The sequence below is a fragment of the Suncus etruscus genome, chromosome 11, assembly GCF_024139225.1.
Source record: "Suncus etruscus isolate mSunEtr1 chromosome 11, mSunEtr1.pri.cur, whole genome shotgun sequence".
Classification (NCBI taxonomy): Eukaryota; Metazoa; Chordata; class Mammalia; order Eulipotyphla; family Soricidae; genus Suncus; species Suncus etruscus.
The window spans coordinates 108,764,238-108,783,551 of NC_064858.1; the positions used below are offsets into that span (position 1 = coordinate 108,764,238).

General features: G+C 54.4%; 1 protein-coding gene across 2 annotated transcripts in view; it reads left to right on the forward strand.

Moving 5' to 3' along the window:
* The window catches only part of COL2A1 (collagen type II alpha 1 chain), a 33,394-nt gene extending 17,429 nt beyond the window's left edge, over window positions 1-15,965 (forward strand). For both annotated transcript variants that reach the window (XM_049783194.1, XM_049783195.1), the window contains 36 exons: window positions 699-797; window positions 1,275-1,319; window positions 1,408-1,506; window positions 1,663-1,716; window positions 1,948-2,055; window positions 2,408-2,461; window positions 2,543-2,641; window positions 2,779-2,832; window positions 3,215-3,313; window positions 3,649-3,702; window positions 4,081-4,134; window positions 4,360-4,413; window positions 4,604-4,657; window positions 4,789-4,833; window positions 5,017-5,115; window positions 5,314-5,421; window positions 5,548-5,601; window positions 5,775-5,828; window positions 6,184-6,237; window positions 6,567-6,620; window positions 7,271-7,378; window positions 7,837-7,890; window positions 8,466-8,519; window positions 9,238-9,399; window positions 9,703-9,810; window positions 9,991-10,098; window positions 10,426-10,479; window positions 10,621-10,728; window positions 10,844-10,897; window positions 11,022-11,129; window positions 11,376-11,429; window positions 11,820-11,927; window positions 12,273-12,561; window positions 13,315-13,502; window positions 14,916-15,158; window positions 15,644-15,965. In XM_049783194.1, the coding sequence (XP_049639151.1) occupies window positions 699-797; window positions 1,275-1,319; window positions 1,408-1,506; window positions 1,663-1,716; window positions 1,948-2,055; window positions 2,408-2,461; window positions 2,543-2,641; window positions 2,779-2,832; window positions 3,215-3,313; window positions 3,649-3,702; window positions 4,081-4,134; window positions 4,360-4,413; window positions 4,604-4,657; window positions 4,789-4,833; window positions 5,017-5,115; window positions 5,314-5,421; window positions 5,548-5,601; window positions 5,775-5,828; window positions 6,184-6,237; window positions 6,567-6,620; window positions 7,271-7,378; window positions 7,837-7,890; window positions 8,466-8,519; window positions 9,238-9,399; window positions 9,703-9,810; window positions 9,991-10,098; window positions 10,426-10,479; window positions 10,621-10,728; window positions 10,844-10,897; window positions 11,022-11,129; window positions 11,376-11,429; window positions 11,820-11,927; window positions 12,273-12,561; window positions 13,315-13,502; window positions 14,916-15,158; window positions 15,644-15,790 (3,342 nt within the window). In that variant the 3' untranslated portion in view covers window positions 15,791-15,965. The remainder of the gene's footprint in view (window positions 1-698; window positions 798-1,274; window positions 1,320-1,407; window positions 1,507-1,662; window positions 1,717-1,947; window positions 2,056-2,407; window positions 2,462-2,542; window positions 2,642-2,778; window positions 2,833-3,214; window positions 3,314-3,648; window positions 3,703-4,080; window positions 4,135-4,359; window positions 4,414-4,603; window positions 4,658-4,788; window positions 4,834-5,016; window positions 5,116-5,313; window positions 5,422-5,547; window positions 5,602-5,774; window positions 5,829-6,183; window positions 6,238-6,566; window positions 6,621-7,270; window positions 7,379-7,836; window positions 7,891-8,465; window positions 8,520-9,237; window positions 9,400-9,702; window positions 9,811-9,990; window positions 10,099-10,425; window positions 10,480-10,620; window positions 10,729-10,843; window positions 10,898-11,021; window positions 11,130-11,375; window positions 11,430-11,819; window positions 11,928-12,272; window positions 12,562-13,314; window positions 13,503-14,915; window positions 15,159-15,643) is intronic.
* Window positions 15,966-19,314: the final 3,349 nt, after the last annotated feature.

A 19,314-nucleotide genomic window follows, 5' to 3' on the forward strand; every position in this document is an offset into this window, starting at 1 on the left:
CAGCAGAAGGTGAGGGGCCTGACCTTTAGAAAATAATAATTACTAGAGTGAAGCAAGAATGTTCTCTCGGAGAAGAAACCTGAGCAGGCTTGCTATTTGCTCCTGGCCAGGCCAGAGGTCCTCCTCCTTCCCCAGGGCCTCTGCCATCCAGAGCACAGCCAATTGTCACTTTCAGGAAAAAAGAAAGTAAAAGCAAAGGCCATGGGGCGGCGGGGTGTGGGGTGAGGTGGGGGGGTAGTGTTGGGGTGAGAGAAAGGCATCAGCCAGGAGCTGAGAAGTATTAGAGCGAGGAGAATTAGCCAGGAATGTGGAGCCATCCTTGCAAACCCTCAAGAACATTCTGGTTCAGGGCAGAGTGAGCATCAGGCATGGGCGGCAGCGAGGACACCACAGTCAGGTCCCACAGTGCCCTGGCCTGAGCTTCCTGGATGGAAGAGAAAAAGAGATGGCGGGGTCAGCAGGACATGCTGCCGCCGTCTCAACTGACTTTGCATCATGTTTAGAACCAGGGGTGCAGGCTGAATCCAGGCCAGTAGCTGCTGGTTGGTGTCCAGCTTCCAGTGATGGGAATGGAAGGGAGGAGAGGCAGCGGGCAGAGGCGCCAGGTGGGAACTCAGGCAGGGGGTGTGCGTGTGTCCAGCTACAGGTCCACGACAGTGGCCCCAATTCCTCATTCCACACCTGCCGCCTCTTCCTAGGGAGAAGCTGGTCCCACTGGTGCTCGTGGCCCTGAAGGTGCTCAAGGATCTCGCGGCGAACCTGGCACTCCTGGGTCCCCCGGACCGGCTGGGGCTTCTGTAAGTTCTGCTTCTCTTCTGCCTGAAGGAAGGGCCCAGGCCTTCAACCTGCAACCGTGGGGTGTCTGCGGCTGTGGGGAGTGGAGCCGCACTCCTCAAACCCTCAGCCCACGTCAGGAGACACCCTCCTCTGTTCACCTCCTGTTCCAGTACCCAGCCTGGCTCAAGAGTCTAGGCAGGGGCTGGAGTGATAGCACAGCGGTAGAGCGTTTGCCTTGTATGCCGCCGACCAAGGATGGACGGTAGTTCAAATCCCGGCATCCCATAAGGTCCCCCGAGCCTGCCAGGGGCGATTTCTGAGCAGAACCAGGAGGAACCCCTGAGTACTGCTGGGTGTGACCCCCCCTCAAAAAAAAGAAAAAGAGTCTAGACAGTTATGCCCTGTTCCCCCAAACTAGGGCTGAGGAGAGCTGGGGGGGGTGTCTCTGGGACTTACCCTCGGCTGTTTATCTGAGAATGACCCCTTCTCTTTTTCAGGGGAACCCTGGAACGGACGGAATCCCTGGAGCCAAAGGCTCGGCTGTGAGTGCTCTTCCGGAATCTGGCCTCTGGCGGTGGGGTGCTCCTCCCTCGCCCTCTCCTCACACTCTTCGTTCTGCTCACCTGACAGGGTGCTCCTGGCATTGCTGGTGCTCCTGGCTTTCCCGGACCCCGGGGCCCACCCGGCCCCCAAGGTGCAACTGGGCCTCTGGGCCCCAAAGGGCAGGCGGTAAGAACCTGGCACGAACCCCAAGTCTCATGGCACCCTGAAGCCGCCTCCCACCCCTCCTCCTTTCCTCACACTCGCATCCTTCGGTGGGTCCTTGAAGGAGTTCTGGAGGTGGGTTTAGGCACCCGTGAGAGCCTGCCTCTCTCTGTCTCACAGGGTGAACCCGGAATTGCTGGCTTCAAAGGCGAACCAGGCCCCAAGGGAGAGCCGGTGAGTTTTGCTGTGGGGTGCCGGGAACATCCCCATGCCTGGCTGGACTCAGCCTCCACTTACCCAGTTGGACCTTTACCACCGCTGTTCCCATGGGGGCCACTGCTGCTCTTCCCTATCCCCGTCCCCTAATGGTCCAGCCCTGAGACGAGAGCCACGGCCTCTCCACCTGCCCCTGACTGGACGAGACGAGGCTCGACTCATTCTCTCTTCTCTGGTGCTGCTTTCCAGGGTCCTGCCGGTCCCCAAGGAGCCCCAGGTCCAGCGGGCGAAGAAGGCAAAAGAGGCGGTCGTGGCGAGCCTGGTGGTGCCGGTCCCATTGGCCCCCCTGGAGAGAGAGTAAGTATGTGAGGGGGCCCCACTGTCACCAAGCCTTGAGACTCGCCCCAGGAAGGCCAGTCACGTAGCCTCCCTGGACTTCATGCTTTCCTTATCTCCCACCGTCACCTTGGGGAGAGGGGGCATTTCTTCTTCCTGTCCCCAAGCCCCCAGAATGACACTGGGCGGTTGGAGCCTCTTCCAGAAAGGTAGGGCAGGTCTGGAAGTGAGTGTCTGACAGGAAGCGAGTGTGACAGGTGGAAGCAGCTGCTCCCCAGTAATGGTGGGTGGACGCGTGAGCTCTCTGAGCACTCTGCGACGTGTGGGGGAAAGCAGGGCCTGACTCCCTGTCTCGTCTCCCTCTCTGTCTTAGGGCGCTCCTGGCAACCGTGGTTTCCCCGGTCAGGATGGTCTGGCTGGTCCCAAGGTGAGCGGGAAAGAGGCGCGGGGATCCCTCCCCGTATCCCTGTGTCGTGGGGCTCCCGTGACTCCCATTTGCTCCTGCTAGGGAGCCCCTGGAGAGCGGGGGCCCAGCGGCCTTGCCGGCCCCAAGGGAGCTAATGGCGACCCTGGCCGACCCGGAGAGCCTGGCCTGCCTGGAGCCCGGGTAAGCACCAGACCTGCCTGACACCCCGCTTCGGACTCTTTCTGAGCGCCCTTCCTGCTCCACTCACTAACCCTGTGCTGCCAGCTCTGAGGGTCTGGGCCACCGCAGACACTTCCTCTTCTCTCTCCCCAACAAAGGGTCTCACTGGCCGTCCTGGTGATGCTGGTCCTCAAGGCAAAGTTGGCCCTTCTGTAAGTCCAGCCTCTGGCTTGCTGCTGGGGACCATGTGTGTTGGGGGGATGGTTGGGAAGAGACAAGAGTCTGTGGGAGACTGAATTCTGTGAACTAGGCAGGGGACTACGTACATGGGTCAGGTCCAGGCTTGTGAGCTCTGAAAAGTCACCTCTAGGAGAGGTGGCCATTTGGCCCTTTCCTTGGAGCAAGACAGTCTCATGAGCACATTCAGGGGCAAAATGTTCAAGCCATACCATGCCAGGTGATCTGTGGTTCCTGCTCAGACCCTGGCCACTCCCAGAGGCCAGGTGCCTGGCACACGCAGGCAACTGTCGGGATCAGATACACAGTGCAGCCGTGGTGAGGACTGGGTGCTGAGAACGATGTCCTCTCTTTCAGGGGGCCCCTGGTGAAGATGGCCGCCCTGGACCTCCAGGTCCTCAGGGGGCCCGAGGGCAGCCCGGTGTCATGGGATTTCCTGGCCCCAAAGGTGCTAATGTAAGTAGCAAGTGGTCCCTCCTTGGGCTTCCCCAAGGTGCTGCTCCCTTGTGACATCCCAGGGAAAGGCTGGCTTCTGGGCATTTAACCCACGGGGAGTGGCGAGTTGGATCCCTGGCAAGGCCGGCACTGGCCTCTAGGCCCTGCAGGAGTGCTTTTATTCTGGGGGCAGCAAGGGCTTCTCAGAAGCACAACATGATTCCTTGGACAGTGGGCATCTTGGACATCTCAGAACAGGAGATGCGGCAAGGTGCTGGGTTTTAGTCCGGTTTCCTGCCTGCTCCACCGCTCACTCACCGCAAACTTCCACCTCATGGTTCTGCTCTGTCCTCCAGGGTGAGCCGGGCAAAGCTGGCGAGAAGGGACTGGCTGGAGCTCCTGGTCTGAGAGTAAGTGCCCCTCCCTGCCACCTGCACCTTGGTATTGGCTAGGCACTCCCCAGAGGAGTGGGAGGGAAGGGTCCCCATCATCTTGGATCCCAAGTTAGCTGTGAGAGTTTCTATGACAGAACCCAAGCTACGTGTGTGTGCCTCTTGGAAATCTGCACAGGGAACCCTGAGATTGTTAATCAACCTTCCAAGTTGTGGGGACCCATGTTGAGAGATGAGGTGTTGAAGTGGGGGGCAGAAAGACAGGAAAGGAGGGGAGGAGCTGGGTTTGGTTGTAGGGGTTGATGGGGACCCGCTAGTCCCCCGTGTATCTGCCTAGCCGGAAGGGCAGCAGAACTGAGGAAATGCATCCTTAGATCACCTGTCTCTCCCCTCTAGGGTCTTCCTGGCAAAGATGGGGAGACAGGTGCTGCCGGACCCCCTGGGCCTGCCGTAAGTACCTGCGCAGTCATTCCAGGTGACTTGTGGGAAGGGGCCCCTCAGACTCGCCCAGTGATGGGACCGTCAGCTGTGGATCTGGGCTGGCCAGGGACACCAGACACTCCCTCTGTCCTTTTGAGCCAGGACAGGGTTCCGGAAGGTGTCTAGCCTGCTCATCAGGTGTCCCCGGCCTGAGGGTCCCTCAGTGCTGTTTCTCAGTCTTGCTTTCCTCTGCAGGGGCCGGCTGGTGAGCGAGGCGAGCAGGGCGCTCCAGGGCCCTCTGGGTTCCAGGTACGTGGCCGGATCTATGATCCCTCTGCTCCTGCCTTCTACACAATCCCTCCCCGCAGCAAGGCTCTGTGGCCAGCGGCCCAAAGGACCCATGACCTTTCTGGAGGGGAGGCCGGGCAAGGAAGCAGCTGCCTCCTTTGGGTCTGCCTCACACCCCCTTTTAAAAAACACACTTCACTTTGGTTTCTAGGGACTTCCTGGCCCTCCTGGTCCCCCTGGTGAAGGTGGAAAACCAGGTGACCAGGTGAGTAAGGGGCTCTCTGAACCTTGCAGCCTTGTCCTGGGAGACCAGGCAGAGGCATGGGGAGGTGGTCTGAGCTCTTGGGAGCAAAACTCACCTCCCTCATTTCCTCTGCTTCTCTTCTTCGCTCCCAGGGCATTCCCGGTGAAGCTGGAGCTCCTGGCCTCGTGGGGCCCCGAGTGAGTAGCCCTCACAGTGTCCCCAGCCTGCACTTTCCTGTGTCCTGTGCCCAAATCCCCCAGCAATGCAACCCACCCTGGGTGCAGGGATGCCCCCTGTTCCCACCTGTTGTTTCTCCTGGCTTTCCTCTTCCCCAGACCCCATTGTTTGCTCCTAGTTGCAACTTGGTGTCTCTGCTACAGGGTGAACGCGGGTTCCCGGGTGAACGAGGAGCTCCTGGTTCCCAGGGTCTCCAGGGGGGCCGCGGCCTCCCAGGTACTCCTGGCACTGATGGACCCAAAGTAAGTGAAGCTAGGCCTGGTGTCAGGGGTCTGTCTGAGCACTATTGAGGGGGTGGAATAATGGGGGGAATGAAGCGTAGAAGGAAGCAGCAGCAGTAGAGACAGGGCAGAAGAGGCAAAGAAGGTTGGGGTGTTGAGGTGCTGGGATCCCCAGGGGAAGGCGCTGCCCTCACACATTTCCTCTCACCTCCTATCCAGGGTGCCTCTGGCCCAGCTGGCCCCCCTGGGGCTCAGGGCCCCCCAGGACTGCAGGGCATGCCGGGCGAAAGGGGAGCAGCTGGTATTGCTGGACCCAAGGGAGACAGGGTAAGGTCCAGGCTGAATCTGGTCTCCCACAAAGGGGCACTTCCGGTCCCCCCTCTTCTTCACTCTAGTGGCTGTTGTGCTTCGGCTTTCCTTCCCCTGAGGAAGCTCCTTTTCTCTACCCCACAGGGAGATGTTGGCGAGAAAGGCCCCGAGGGAGCTCCCGGGAAAGACGGTGGAAGAGTAAGTGGGCTTTGGTGGGATCACGGAGGGGACCCCTGGACAGAGGGAGGGCAGTGTGGGCTCCGCCCTGTTCAAACTGGGGGCCAGAGGGTGACAGGGCACTCTGGTGGCTCCGGGGATGGGAGCCGGGAATCCCCGAGGCCCTGCCCCACGCACCCGCCTTCTCTCCTCAGGGTCTGACTGGTCCCATCGGCCCCCCTGGCCCTGCTGGTGCCAACGGCGAGAAGGTGAGCCCAGGTCCTTCCTGCTCTCTGCTCGCCTCCCCTGCTCCTCCTTTCTCATCTCCGACCAAGGGCCAAAGGCTGCTGTTCCTCATCTTCCCACCTGGGGGCTGTCACGACTGAAGGGGGCACTTCTGGGAGCAAGGCTGCTGGCTGTGTGCCCTGTCAGTGCGTGGATGGACTGTGGGGTTCAAGCGCATTCCGCTGAGGCCCAATGGGGGTGCAGGCTAAGACCAAGCAACAGGTGGCCTTGGAGGTTCCTAGAACAGTCAGGCCGTTGCCAGGGCCTCCTCCCTGCTCTTTGCTCACAGGCTCCTCCAGCCATCCCCTCCATCACTGTTCTGTCTCTTCCTCTGTCTAGGGAGAAGTCGGGCCTCCCGGCCCTTCAGGAACAGCTGGTGCCCGAGGTGCCCCTGTGAGTATCTAAACCACCCCCCAGACTCTGGACTTCGCCTCTTGACCCGATGTGGCCCTCAGTTCCCACCCTGTTCCTGGGGGGAGGGGTCGAGACCCAGAAGGCAGGGAGGGAGGAAGACCGTCAACCCTAAGATGTGGTTAGCGTGGAGGGCTGGGCTGCCAGAGCTCTGGCTGAGGAAGGTCCTTGGGCCTTTATTTAGAACGACTGAACTTCCCAGGCCCCTGTCAGATGCATTCTCTGGGCTGGGCAGGGGTGAGGGAGTGCTGAACCAGCAAGAGGGTCCAGGAGCAGAACCTGACTTCTATCGGCACCCCCTTCTCTCATAGGGTGAACGTGGGGAGACTGGACCCCCTGGGCCTGCTGGGTTCGCCGGCCCGCCCGTGAGTATTGTGGACTGCCCCATCCTGCTCTGTCCCGGGCTTGGCGGGCACTGTGTGGCCAGGAGGGTGGAAGGACAGGGAGGCTTAAGAAAGGAAACTGCCTCCTTTTCCCGAGAAAGCACCAGGCTTGCGGGACAATCCTTTGATATCGGGCGCTGAGGCCCAGTGGGGACACACACATATGTACGTATATACAGAAGACAAAGTCACATAGCTACACACACACGGACTCACAAACACACAGTTTCGCACACAGACGCATAGACTTGACAGGGACACACAGTCTTGCACAAAGGGACACAGAACATGCATGTAATACACATGTGATTAGCATGCATGTAATGCACAGAGACCTATAATATAGAATCACACACATATATAACACATAATACAGAGACACACAGTCTCACACACAGACACAATACACAAGACACACGCTCACAGACACATAACACACAGAGACGAACACTCACGCACAAAGATACATACAGGGATGGAGTCGCACACACAGACACATAGAGACACACAGGGACACACACATGTGGACATATACTCGCTCCCCACTCCCACACAGAGGCCCTCTGGCCACTGGAGAAGAGCCCAGAGCATCTGGTTTGCCCTGACTCGTCGCTTTCTCCCTCCTGGGACAGGGTGCAGATGGGCAGCCAGGAGCCAAGGGTGAGCAGGGAGAGGCCGGCCAGAAGGGTGACGCTGGTGCCCCCGGTCCTCAAGGCCCCTCTGGAGCTCCTGGGCCTCAGGTAGGTAGCACAGAGTCCCCAGAATTGCTCCTGTGGGCAGAGGGGGCAGAAAATTCTCCTCCTGAGCTTAGGTGCCCCTCACCCCCAACCTCCTGCCCATGTCGGGGAGGGAGAGGCTACAGGAGGAGATTTCGGGAACTGGCTCCCTCCCACTGCCATGTCATTGCTGGGGCACAGACTCAGATTTAGGGGGTCTCTCTGAGGAAGGCAGCCTAGGATCGAGCCAGCAAGGTCCTGGGGAGGGGCAGAGAAGCCTGTGGATTAGCTGCAGAAGTGCTCGTGGGAACCCTACAACTCAAGTCACCTGTTGGCCGTGGTGCCAGGCCCATCTGTGACATCTTCACCCACTGGGGTTTTAGTGCCAAGGAACTGCTTTTGGGAACCTTTTTAGCTTTTTAGCCCCTTAGGGGTCCAGTGTTAGGGTTCAGGCAACTTACTGTCTCCCTGCTTCCTCCCAGGGTCCTACTGGTGTGACTGGTCCTAAAGGAGCCCGTGGTGCTCAGGGTCCTCCGGTAAGTGAGGTCCCATTCTCACCATCACCAGGGGGGGGGGGTGTAGGTGTGGTTGGGGGATCTTTCATCTCACTCTGCTCCATAAAGAAGGCCTGAGCCGAGCAACTGCATGGCCTGGCTGAGGACTGACCCATTTCCTCCTTATTTTAGTCCAATTACGATTACAAGCCTGATCCTGTCTCATAGCAGGAGAGAGAGAGAGAGAGAGAGAGAGAGAGAGAGAGAGAGAGAGAGAGAGAGAGAGAGAGAGAGAGAGAGAGAGAGAGAGAGAGAGAGAGAATGTGTGTGTGTATGTGTTGGGGTGAAGAGATTGTTTTCGCTCTGCCAATGCACATGTGACCCTGGGAGGCAGGTCTGACTGCACTCCTCGTAGTGCTCCTGGAGCACTAGCTGCCCTGGACTCCCTGCCACTGCCTGATCTCCTGATCACACTCCAAGATGCTCCCCCGTCTCTCACTCTCCCTTGTGTGCTGTGACCCCTGCCCCCTTCCAACTAAGGCCTGAGGCCTCCCACATGAGATTTCAAGGAGTCCAGCTGGGTCCACATATTCAGGAGTTTTCCCCTCCTCTCCCAGGGAGCTACCGGATTCCCCGGAGCTGCTGGCCGCGTGGGACCTCCTGGCTCTAATGTAAGTGATGCTTCCGGCTCCTTCTCATCTCCACAGGCAGAGTCTGCAGTCTGGCCCTGCTGGCCAGTGAGCCGAGGTTGGGCCTCACCTTCTAGCCCATTCCCAGTCTTAGGAGGAGCAGATCCCTGGTCCCTAGCTGGTGGCAGCATGGCTGGTGCCCCTCTTGGCTCTGAGGAGCCTCTTTGGCTCAGCTCTCTGGCTCCTCCGTGTGGATCTTGGTCTGCTCAGTTCTTCCATCACAGCCACGCACTTCTTAGCACGCTACTTATCTACTTTCTGACCCGAGGAATATATATATATATATATATATATATATATATATATATATATATATATATATATATATATATATGCCTTAGAGAGTGAGCAGCAGCAGGAGAAGGGATGAGAAGGTGCCCAGTTCACCAAAGTGAGCGGGTCCAGAGGCTCAGGGTCAGAGAACAATGTCTGAGCTTTCCCTTGAGAAACCAGGAGTCCAGAGGAGGCAGGAGGCGAGCCCAGGAGAGCAGAGAGGGCAAAGGGGTTGGAGACACCAGCCGGCTGCTCGGACTCTCCATGGGAGGAAATGAAGCAGAGGATGGACTGGGTTGAGGGGGTCCAAGCAGACCTCCCAGAGGCAGAGTGAGAGCCCTAGGACCCCATTAGCTCCGGCTGCCTGGTCAGACAAGGAGGAGCGAGGAGCGGGTGAGTCCTGACTTCCTGAATTTGCTCTTCCCAGGGAAACCCTGGACCACCTGGTCCTCCTGGTCCTTCTGGAAAAGATGGTCCCAAAGGTGTTCGAGGGGACAGTGGCCCTCCTGGCCGAGCTGGTGACCCTGGTCTGCAAGGTCCTGCCGGAGCCCCCGGCGAGAAGGGAGAGCCTGGACAAGACGGTCCCTCGGTAAGTCCCTTTGTCAGGCCAGCCAGGCGGGCCAGTGTTGAGGGACAAGCTCTCAGAGGCCGTGCCCCTTCCCTTCCCTCTCACCTTTACAACTCTCCCTTCTCCTCCTCTCCCATATCTCCTACCCACCTCTCATCTCACCTCACCTCTCCCCGTCCTCATATCTCCTTTCCTACTTCCTAACCTCTTCCCTCCCTTCTCATCCCCACCTCTTGTTACCTCTCACCTCTTCTCACTTCCCTCTTCTCATGTCTGCACTCTCCTTGCCTCTCCCCTCATCGCACCTCCCTCCTTCTTCCTCAGGGTCCTGATGGTCCTCCAGGTCCTCAGGGTCTGGCTGGGCAGAGGGGCATCGTTGGTCTGCCTGGACAGCGTGGCGAGAGAGGATTCCCCGGCTTGCCTGGTCCATCGGTGAGTGAGTGCCCATTGCCCATTTTCAGGGTGTGCTGGGCACAACTTGGCTCCAGCAGAAAGCGCAGTGTGGCCTCTTCACCTGGAGGCTTTCACCTGCCGGCAGCCTCCTCAGGCTCCTCCCAAGGGGCTCAGGGAGCACTCAGCCTCAGTGCTCATCGTTTTTGCTCTGTCCCGCAGGGTGAGCCTGGCAAGCAGGGAGCTCCGGGGTCATCTGGAGACCGTGGTCCCCCTGGCCCTGTGGGCCCTCCAGGCCTGACTGGTCCAGCTGGTGAACCTGGACGAGAGGTGAGCTGGGAACCCCCATGAGAAGAGTGAGGGAGCCAAAGGCTTTCACACGTGACATTTCACACATGCATGTCTGGGCTTGACAGTCTGGCCAATGCTGGGGGTGCTGAGTGACCCATAGTGAAGAGACCAGGGAAGGGTTTGGGGGCAGAGGGCATGGATGTCAGGACTAAGGGCCTGGGGAGAAAGGCAGAAGGCGGCCCAGTGAGAAAGCTTGGCTCAGTGGGGGAAGAGAGCAAATCTGGACCCTTAGGGCCGGACAGGAAGGCAGAGTGGGGGGCTCCACTGAGTGGGCCGGCTTTAATGGCATCTGCTTTCTTTTTCCAGGGAACCCCTGGTGCTGATGGCCCCCCTGGCAGAGACGGCGCAGCTGGAGTGAAGGTGATTATCTGGGTCTCTCTATTGGGGGAAACAGGACACCATTCCTCTGGTCAGACAACTCAGCTGGCCTTACCTCCGTGGGGATCTTCTCTTCCTCGTCTTGTCTACATTCTTTTCTGAGACAGATCTGTCTCCCGACAGGGTGATCGTGGCGAGACTGGTGCCCTGGGAGCCCCCGGAGCCCCTGGGCCCCCCGGCTCTCCTGGCCCCTCTGGCCCCACCGGCAAACAGGGAGACAGAGGAGAAGCGGTGAGTGAAAACTGAAGTGGAGGAGGGATGCTGAAGGAGCGGGAGCACTCCACCATCCGTCCTTCCCCGGATCAGGGCCTCCCAGTTTCTGACTGTCCCTGTTCTCTCCTCACAGGGGGCACAAGGTCCCATGGGGCCTGCAGGACCGGCTGGAGCCCGGGGAATCCCAGTGAGTGTCTGAAGTGATGGGGGCCTCCAATAGGGGCCATCTGGACAGCAGCTGACCCCAGGCATGCTGGACTCTTGCCCCAGCCTGACCTTCCCTAACCTGCATCTGTCTGTTTGGTTCTCAGGGCCCTCAAGGCCCCCGAGGTGACAAAGGAGAAACTGGAGAGGCTGGCGAGAGGGGTCTGAAGGGCCACCGTGGCTTCACTGGTCTGCAGGGTCTGCCCGGCCCCCCTGTGAGTCTAACTGTCCATATCTGCCCAGAGCCCACTTGTGCTCCCTATGATGCTAAGAAATTTGCTAGATTTCCTGGGGGGTAGTTGGTCAGAGGGAGAAGCAAGTGACACGGGAAAGAGGGAAGGAAGCGCACTTGCCCTCCCCAAATCGCAAGATACTTCCAGGTTCAAGAAGGACTCTCAGCTTGGAAGAGCAGGGAGCCTGTCTGTGCTTAGTTTTGACCTTTCTCTCTTCCCTCTCCACAGGGTCCTTCTGGAGACCAAGGTGCTTCCGGTCCTGCTGGTCCTTCCGGCCCAAGAGTAAGTGGTTGGGAGCAGAGCTGGGCTCAGGCGCTGGAAGGACAATATTGCTGCTTCTGAGGAAGCTTGGAGCACAGGGGGGCTCACTCCACTATGGAGGAGGGAAGAGCTGGGGGTGATGAGTGGATGGAAAGCTCCTGATATGACAGGTGGGGTGGATGAGAGCTGCTTTGGGGCATCCTCTGGAGCCTTTGATGTGAATGGTGCGAGGGTTTGCCATGTGAGCTAAGGAGGGTTAAAGAGCTCTGATGCTGGGCCCAGGGCTGAGTTGTGTGAATTGGAGACCAAGAGGCATCTCAATGGCCAGGCCCCAATCCAGCTCCTTCCTTCCCATTCCTGTGACGATGGCTCCTTTCTCACAGTCTTTTTTTCTTCTCTTCCGGCCCACAGGGTCCTCCTGGCCCTGTTGGCCCCTCTGGCAAAGATGGTTCTAACGGCATCCCAGGCCCTATTGGACCTCCTGGTCCCCGTGGACGCTCAGGAGAAACTGGCCCTGCTGTAAGTATCCTGATTTCTCCCCCATAGTTCGGGTGACCCCAGCTTCTGGGAGGCTTCAGCCCTCTGGTGCTTAGTTAGGGCCCCAATCAGCATCTTTTATATGGGGGTTTCCTCAAAGGTACATGCTTGGAGGCCAGAAACAAGAGAGGGCTGATGAGGGGAGAAATGTGTTATGGTGGTCTTTGTTCTGGCTTCCTGTGTTGCCTTCCCCCTGCATGGGACTGGAAAGAAAAACCCCTCTAGTACATTCTAGCAGATGGGAACACACACACACACACACACACACACACACACACAGAAGGGTTGTACCCCACCATTCCTGGCTGATTTCTGTTTTCTGCGCAGGGTCCTCCTGGAAGTCCTGGCCCTCCTGGCCCTCCTGGCCCCCCTGGCCCTGGCATCGATATGTCTGCCTTTGCTGGCCTAAGCCAGAGGGAGAAGGGCCCTGACCCCCTGCAGTACATGCGGGCAGACCAGGCCGCTGGCAACCTGAGGCAGCATGACGCTGAGGTGGACGCCACCCTCAAGTCCCTCAACAACCAGATTGAGAGCATCCGCAGCCCTGAGGGCTCCCGCAAGAACCCTGCTCGCACCTGCCAGGACCTGAAACTCTGTCACCCAGAATGGAAAAGCGGTGAGCTTGGGAGCATTGAAGTCAGCCCACAGGACAGGTAGTCAGTGGGATGAGCAGGAAGTCAAAAACCCAGTGGGCAGGAAGTCAGCCCAGAAGGTAGGAAATCAGTCCAGTAGGTAGGAAGTCAATCCAATAGACAGGGCAGAGCTGGATTTACAAGGTTCTAGCAGCAATTCGTACTCCCATTCCTCATTACATAACAGAGAAACCACACCGGCTCCTGCTCTGCCATGGCTGCATAGCGGAAGTGACTTCTGGACACAATTGTAGACATCTGGCAGGCCTTCTCCTGCCCTTTTGGCTTATGCCCTGTTTAACACAAGATATTGTCCATACAGATTCCTGGTTCCTGGAGCCTGTATCTCCAACCCCTGTGGTCATCCTGGAACCTTACCCTGCTGTTCTGCTCACCCCAGAACCCCTCTATTTTAGTCCCCCCTTATTTTTATTTATTTATTTATTTGTTTGTTTGTTTATTTTGGTTTTTGGATTTTGAGCCACACCTGGCAGCTCAGGGGTTACTCCTGGCTCTGTGCTCAGAAGTTGCTCTTGGCAGGCTCGAGGGGCCATAGGGGATGCCAGGGATTGAACCATCCCAGGTCGACCACATGCAAGGCAAACGCCCTACCTCTGTACTATCACTCTGCCCCCCTCTTTGTATCTCTTTGTATCTCTCCCAGGCCTGTCTGACTCTCTTAGAAATCTGCCTGTGCCTAATCACCTCCTGGTGGGCGGCTGTCTCTCTCTTTGCAGGTGATTACTGGATTGACCCCAACCAGGGCTGCACTCTGGATGCCATGAAGGTTTTCTGCAACATGGAGACTGGCGAGACCTGCGTCTACCCCAACCCAGCCAATGTTCCCAAGAAGAACTGGTGGAGCAGCAAAAACAGGGAGAAGAAGCATATTTGGTTTGGAGAAACCATCAACGGTGGCTTCCACGTGAGTGTTGCCACCTGTTTTGAGTCTGAGGTGGCTCTTAGGCTCAATTTTTCCTGAATTTTTTTTTCATTATTTGGGGGGAAGGGGCCTCAGACATATGAGACATGTACTTATGACTGAACTATGTCCTGGCCCCTCTTTATGGAATCTTTAAGTATTTTTTCCCACACTCTCACTATTTTCCTTTGGGACTTAAAAGAAAAAAAAGGCATTGATGATGGGAATGTTGCACTGGTAAAGGGGATGTTCTTTATATACTGCATAAGCTCCCCCCCCTAATTTTACCCTAAAAACTGGGAAAACTCATCATAAATATTACTGTGAAAGACTCGTAATTTGCTTTGTTCACAATAAAAATTAAAAAAATGGGAAAACTTAGTGACTCAAGTATAAGCCAAGGTGGAAAATGCAGCAGTCCTTAGTAAACTTAAAAAAATAAAAATATGGGCCGGGCGGTGGCGCTGGAGGTAAGGTGCCTGCCTTACCTGCGCTAGCCTAGGAGACGGACCGCGGTTCGATCCCCCGGCGTCCCATATTGTCCCCCAAGCCAGGAGCGACTTCTGAGCGCATATAGCCAGGAGTAACCCCTGAGCGTCACCGGGTGTGGCCCAAAAAAAAAACCAAAAAAAAATAAAAAATAAAAAAAAAATAAAAATATATATCCAAAACAATTACAATAATTGAGGAATCAATGGCATACAGTTCAGTTCAGCTGCCCACCTCTTCAGATGTGCACTGAATCAAATAATCTGTATGACCTGCGTATAAGCTGAGTTTGGGTTTTTAGGCACACATGTTGTGCCAGAAAAACTTGGCTTATACTTGAGTATATACGGTATATATAATATAATATCTATCTATATATATATAACTGAAACCCAACTATAAACATGCTTGTAATCATGGTTCTGCAATTTTTTTCTTTTTTGGATTTTGGGCCATACCCGGTGATGCTCAGGGGTTCCTCCTGGCTATGTGCTCAGGAATCGCTCCTGGCTTGGGATGCTGGTGGATCGAACCGTGGTCTATCCTAGGCTAGCACGGGCAAGGCAGACTCCTTAACCCTTGTGCCACCTGTAATCAAGGTTCTTAAATAAAGATGTGTATATACATATATTTAAAAAAGAACAGAGTGGTGCTAGAGTGATAGCCAGTGATACTCCGCAATGATAGGGGTTTGCCTTGTATGCAGCTGTCTCGGGTTCAATCCTCGGCATCTCATATAGGCCCCTGAGCCTGCCAGGAGTAACACCTGAGTGCTGCCAGGTGTGACCCAAAAAGAAAAAAAAAAAAAAAGAGAAAAGAAAGAGTAGGACTATTCTTTTTCCCATTTAGAAGTGGAGGAAGACCCCACAACAGTCACCCCTTGAATACCTTTCCCAGGCCTCTCACCCTTGCCCTCTGTCCCAACAGTTCAGCTATGGCGACGGCAACCTGGCTCCCAACACTGCCAATGTCCAGATGACTTTCCTGCGGCTGCTGTCCACGGAGGGTTCCCAGAACATCACCTACCACTGCAAGAACAGCATTGCCTACATGGATGAGGCCGCTGGCAACCTCAAGAAGGCCCTGCTCATCCAGGGCTCCAATGACGTGGAGATCCGGGCTGAGGGCAACAGCAGGTTCACCTATACTGTCCTGAGGGATGGCTGCACGGTGAGTCAGGCCAGCAGGAGCCATCTGAAAACTAAGCTTCCTGGAACTGGGACTAACGCTAGAGGAACCAAGGGGCATCCACAGCAGGTGGTATAGACCAAAAGTGAAAGGATTAGCTGAAGTGTGAATGTGAGGGGATGCGGAGGGAGGGGATGTCTGATTCTCATCACTCCACGCCCTCGACTCAGGATAAAATGTGACTTTATCCAGGCATGACCAGTGCCTCTTACAGTACTCACATAATGTGTGGGGGCCTGTCTGCCCGGGACAGGTAACTTGTATGGGACAGGAGGATGAGGGCAGTGGAGGTGAACAAGTGATCAAAGTGAACAAGGCCCTAATAAGCCAGGAAGAGGTCCAGGAGGCTCCAGTGTGATCTGTCCTTTGGTCCTATGATGCTTGCTGGTGGTTCAGTCCGGAGTCCCGTGTGGCTGGCCCTGGGTCTCAGAGTCCCCTTCTAACAATGCTTGCTCTTTCTCTCCTAGAAACACACCGGTAAGTGGGGCAAGACTATCATCGAGTACCGGTCTCAGAAGACATCCCGCCTCCCCATCATTGACATTGCACCTATGGACATAGGAGGGCCTGAGCAGGAATTTGGTGTGGACATAGGGCCTGTCTGCTTCTTGTAAAACTCTGAACCCAGAAACATCACCATTCATGGCAAACCCCAAGGACCCAAGTACTTTCCAACCCCAGTCACTCTAGGACTCTGCACTGAATGGCCGACCTGACCTGATGTCCATTCATCCCACCCTCTAACAGTTTGGACTTGACTCCCCTCTCTCTAAGAGACCCAATGGGGCAGACTGCAAAATAAAATCTCGGTGTTCTATTTATTTATTGTCTTCCTGTAAGACCTTTGGGTCAAGGCAGAGGCAGGAAACTAACTGGTGTGAGTCAAAATCTCCCTCCCCCCAGCAACTGCCCCCAGCCCAGGCAAGAAGACCCCCACCTTCAGGTGCTGGCGCAAGAACTGTGTGTCCTAAAAAATGGTGCTATTCTGTGTCAAACAGCTCTGTATTTTTTAAAACATCAATTGATATTAAAAACAAAAAAATTATTGGAAAGTCCACGCTGACCTGTGCTTTGTTCCTTTAGTCCGTTTCCCATTCTTTTTAGTTTTTTCCATTTTGGTTTTGGGGTCACACCCTACTGTGCTCAGGGATCACTTCTGGCCATGATCTAAGGGACTGCATGATTGAATCCAGACCAACCACGTGCAAGGCAAGTGCCTTATCAGCTTTCGTTATTGCTCCAGTTCACCCATTAATCCTTGATTCTGTACACATAGCCCAGCAATTATCCAAAGTCTGATGACTTTTCACCTATAGAGCTATCCCGAGACTACACTGCCAGGTTTTGACACCAACATAAACCTAAACCTGCCCTGTTGGTAAGCCTCAGTATTGTGTGGAGTCCAGGGCCCATGGAAGCCAAGTATGGAAAAAAGAATCAGAAAGAAGTAAACAGTAAACATGGATCTGCTCTAGGGCAGATCAGTGCAAGAGAAAGGAAATACTGAGCTCAGGAGGGATAAAGCGAAGCCACACCTCACTAGACAAGAGATCAGAGAGGCACCAGGGAGGGGTGGAAAGTGAACCCCACAGGGGTTTTGGTGAACACAGTCAATCTAGGTGATGCTTACTTGTGTCTTTCCCCTAAGAGAGGTGGATGCCCAAGAAGAGGTGGGTGTATTACATGTTATCCCCTCAGCCTTCTATCCCCTGCTATCTCTCTTTCCAGCCTTCACCCAGCTGGCCCCCCATTATGTGCTGGGCCTGCACAGAAGCTTCCAAGAATGTCTTCTGAATTGTATGTAGGCTTCTCCTTACTTCTCCCACCATCAATAACCCTTGAACTGTGTGGTCAAAAGAAGGAAGTTATCACCTTTTCCACTAGAGGGTGTCATGGCAGAGACTGAAGTGGGCAGGAAAAACAAAACATGAGAATCTAGTCATCTGGGCCCGGAGAGATAGCACAGCGGTGTTTGCCTTGCAAGCAGCTGATCCAGGACCAAAGGTGGTTGGTTCGAATCCCGGTGTCCCATATGGTCCCCAGTGCCTGCCAGGAGCTATTTCTGAGCAGATAGCCAGGAGTAACCCCTGAGCAACGCCGGGTGTGGCCCAAAAACCAAAAAAAAAAAAAAAAAAAAAAAAGAGAATTTAGTCATCTGTAAAGTAAAGTAGATTTCAGAAAGTTGTTTGTCACGGCTCATAGCCAGAGACCCATCTCTGCTTCTTTCTCCCACCCTATCTCTTCCGAGTTAGGAAGTAGCTTTTCTGTGAATAAGAAAAACAAAGCTATTATATGAAAGATATTTTTGTTGTTGTGTTTGTTCCCATGCATGAATAACCAGGGTATGAAGTCTTTATGGAGGAAAGTATATTTTATCAGGGCTGATTTATGTCAACTTGAGTGAAATGAAAACATGATTATTAAAAATACATATTCAGGGGCCAGAGAGATAGCATGGAGGGTAAGACATTTGCATGCAGGACGGTGGTTCGAATTCCGGCATCCCATATGGTTCCCTGAGCCTTTCTGAGCATAGAGCCAGGAATAACCCCAGAGCGCTGCCAGGTATGACCCAAAAACCAAATAAAATAAAATAAAATAAAAATAAAAATACATATTCAGAATAACTGCATCATGACTTAAAAATAAACAGCTTTTCCATTGAACCAGGTGGGCAAAGGGAAGAGATGCAGGGAGGCAAAGGGCTGTTGTAAAAGTTTTCTTTAGGCGAGAATTGGAACTAAAGAGTGGAGTAGACTACAAAACCCTTAGGGTCCCCAAGTTGATTTCATTTTTCCCTGTGGCTACAAAGCCACTTGTTGTGGTTATTGTTTTGGTTTGGGGGCCACATATAACAATACTCTATCTTTATTTACTTCTAGCTCTGTAATCAGGAATCACTCCTGGTGGTTTTCAGGGAGCAAACCTGGGTCTGCTGTGTGCAAGGCAAGCACCATAACCACTGTACTATCTCTCTAATCCCAGAATCTTTTTTTACCAAGTATTTCCTGAGATTGTAACCATCAGCATGGAGATTTTTTTGAAAGCATAATCTCTTTTAGACCAGGATATCAGAGTGATTCCTTTTACCCCAAACACTTCAGGATATCAGCTAAAACCTACATTTGTTTTTCCTTGGATGCTTGGGAATCCATGTGGGATGCTGGGAACAGAACCTGAGTTGGTCACATGCCAGGCAAATGATCTACCCACTGTACTATTTATTGCTCCAACCCTCAGCTAAATGCCAGAAATAATCATCGCTGCTCCCTGGGTAAAGGGACCAGACAGAAGGAGAGGCTCGAGGGAAAAGCGGAAATAAATGCAGCAGGAAATTCTGCACCTGCTGAGATCTGTGGTCAGACCGAGACGCCGCCACCAAGGCCAGCAGGGCTGAGCACCCACAGCTGCTGCCTCTTTCCCAGCTAGCTCAGCAGGAACGTGCACACAAGCCAGGCTAATCACTAGTTCACTGACTCCCAATGCCTAGAAAAGACAGCAGTTCTCTCCAAGCAGATGAGGCTCAATAAACCCAGACCTGGTTTCCTAGGGAATGGCTTCAGTCAGGTCTCCTCTTGTGCACCCCCATCTCAATGGCAGGCACCAGAAAGCTTAAACTGGGAGTCAGGAATCTAAGCTCCAGCTAAGAAAGGTTCAAGTCCCCTACTGTCCTAGGTTGGTCATGAAAAAACTTCTAAAATAGTTGACCTCAGGGCTTAGGGAGGCGCAAACGGAGGAGGAAAGAAATCAAGGAGGGAAGGAAGAAGATGAGTAGGGAGGCCTTGGTTATACTGGTTATATTTGGATGTGGGCAAGTAGTAAGCTATATAGCCAAAGCACAGACTCAACAACCCTGAACAAGCAATCTAAGCTGCAACCACCGAATTTTACTGTGCCTGCCAAGGTCCTAGGCAGGGGACATTGGTTGGGGTGGGGGCAATGGGATATGGGAACACCGGTGAGAGAAGTTGACAACAGTGGTGGGATTGGTGGTGAAATATTACATGCCTAAATTCAACTAAAGTTGCAGTCACTTTCTTTTATTAAAGAATTAGGTTTAATTAAATAAAAAATTAAAAAATAATTTCCCCCTCTAAGCAAGGAACACAATTAACTATGGAGATGATGAATAGTATTA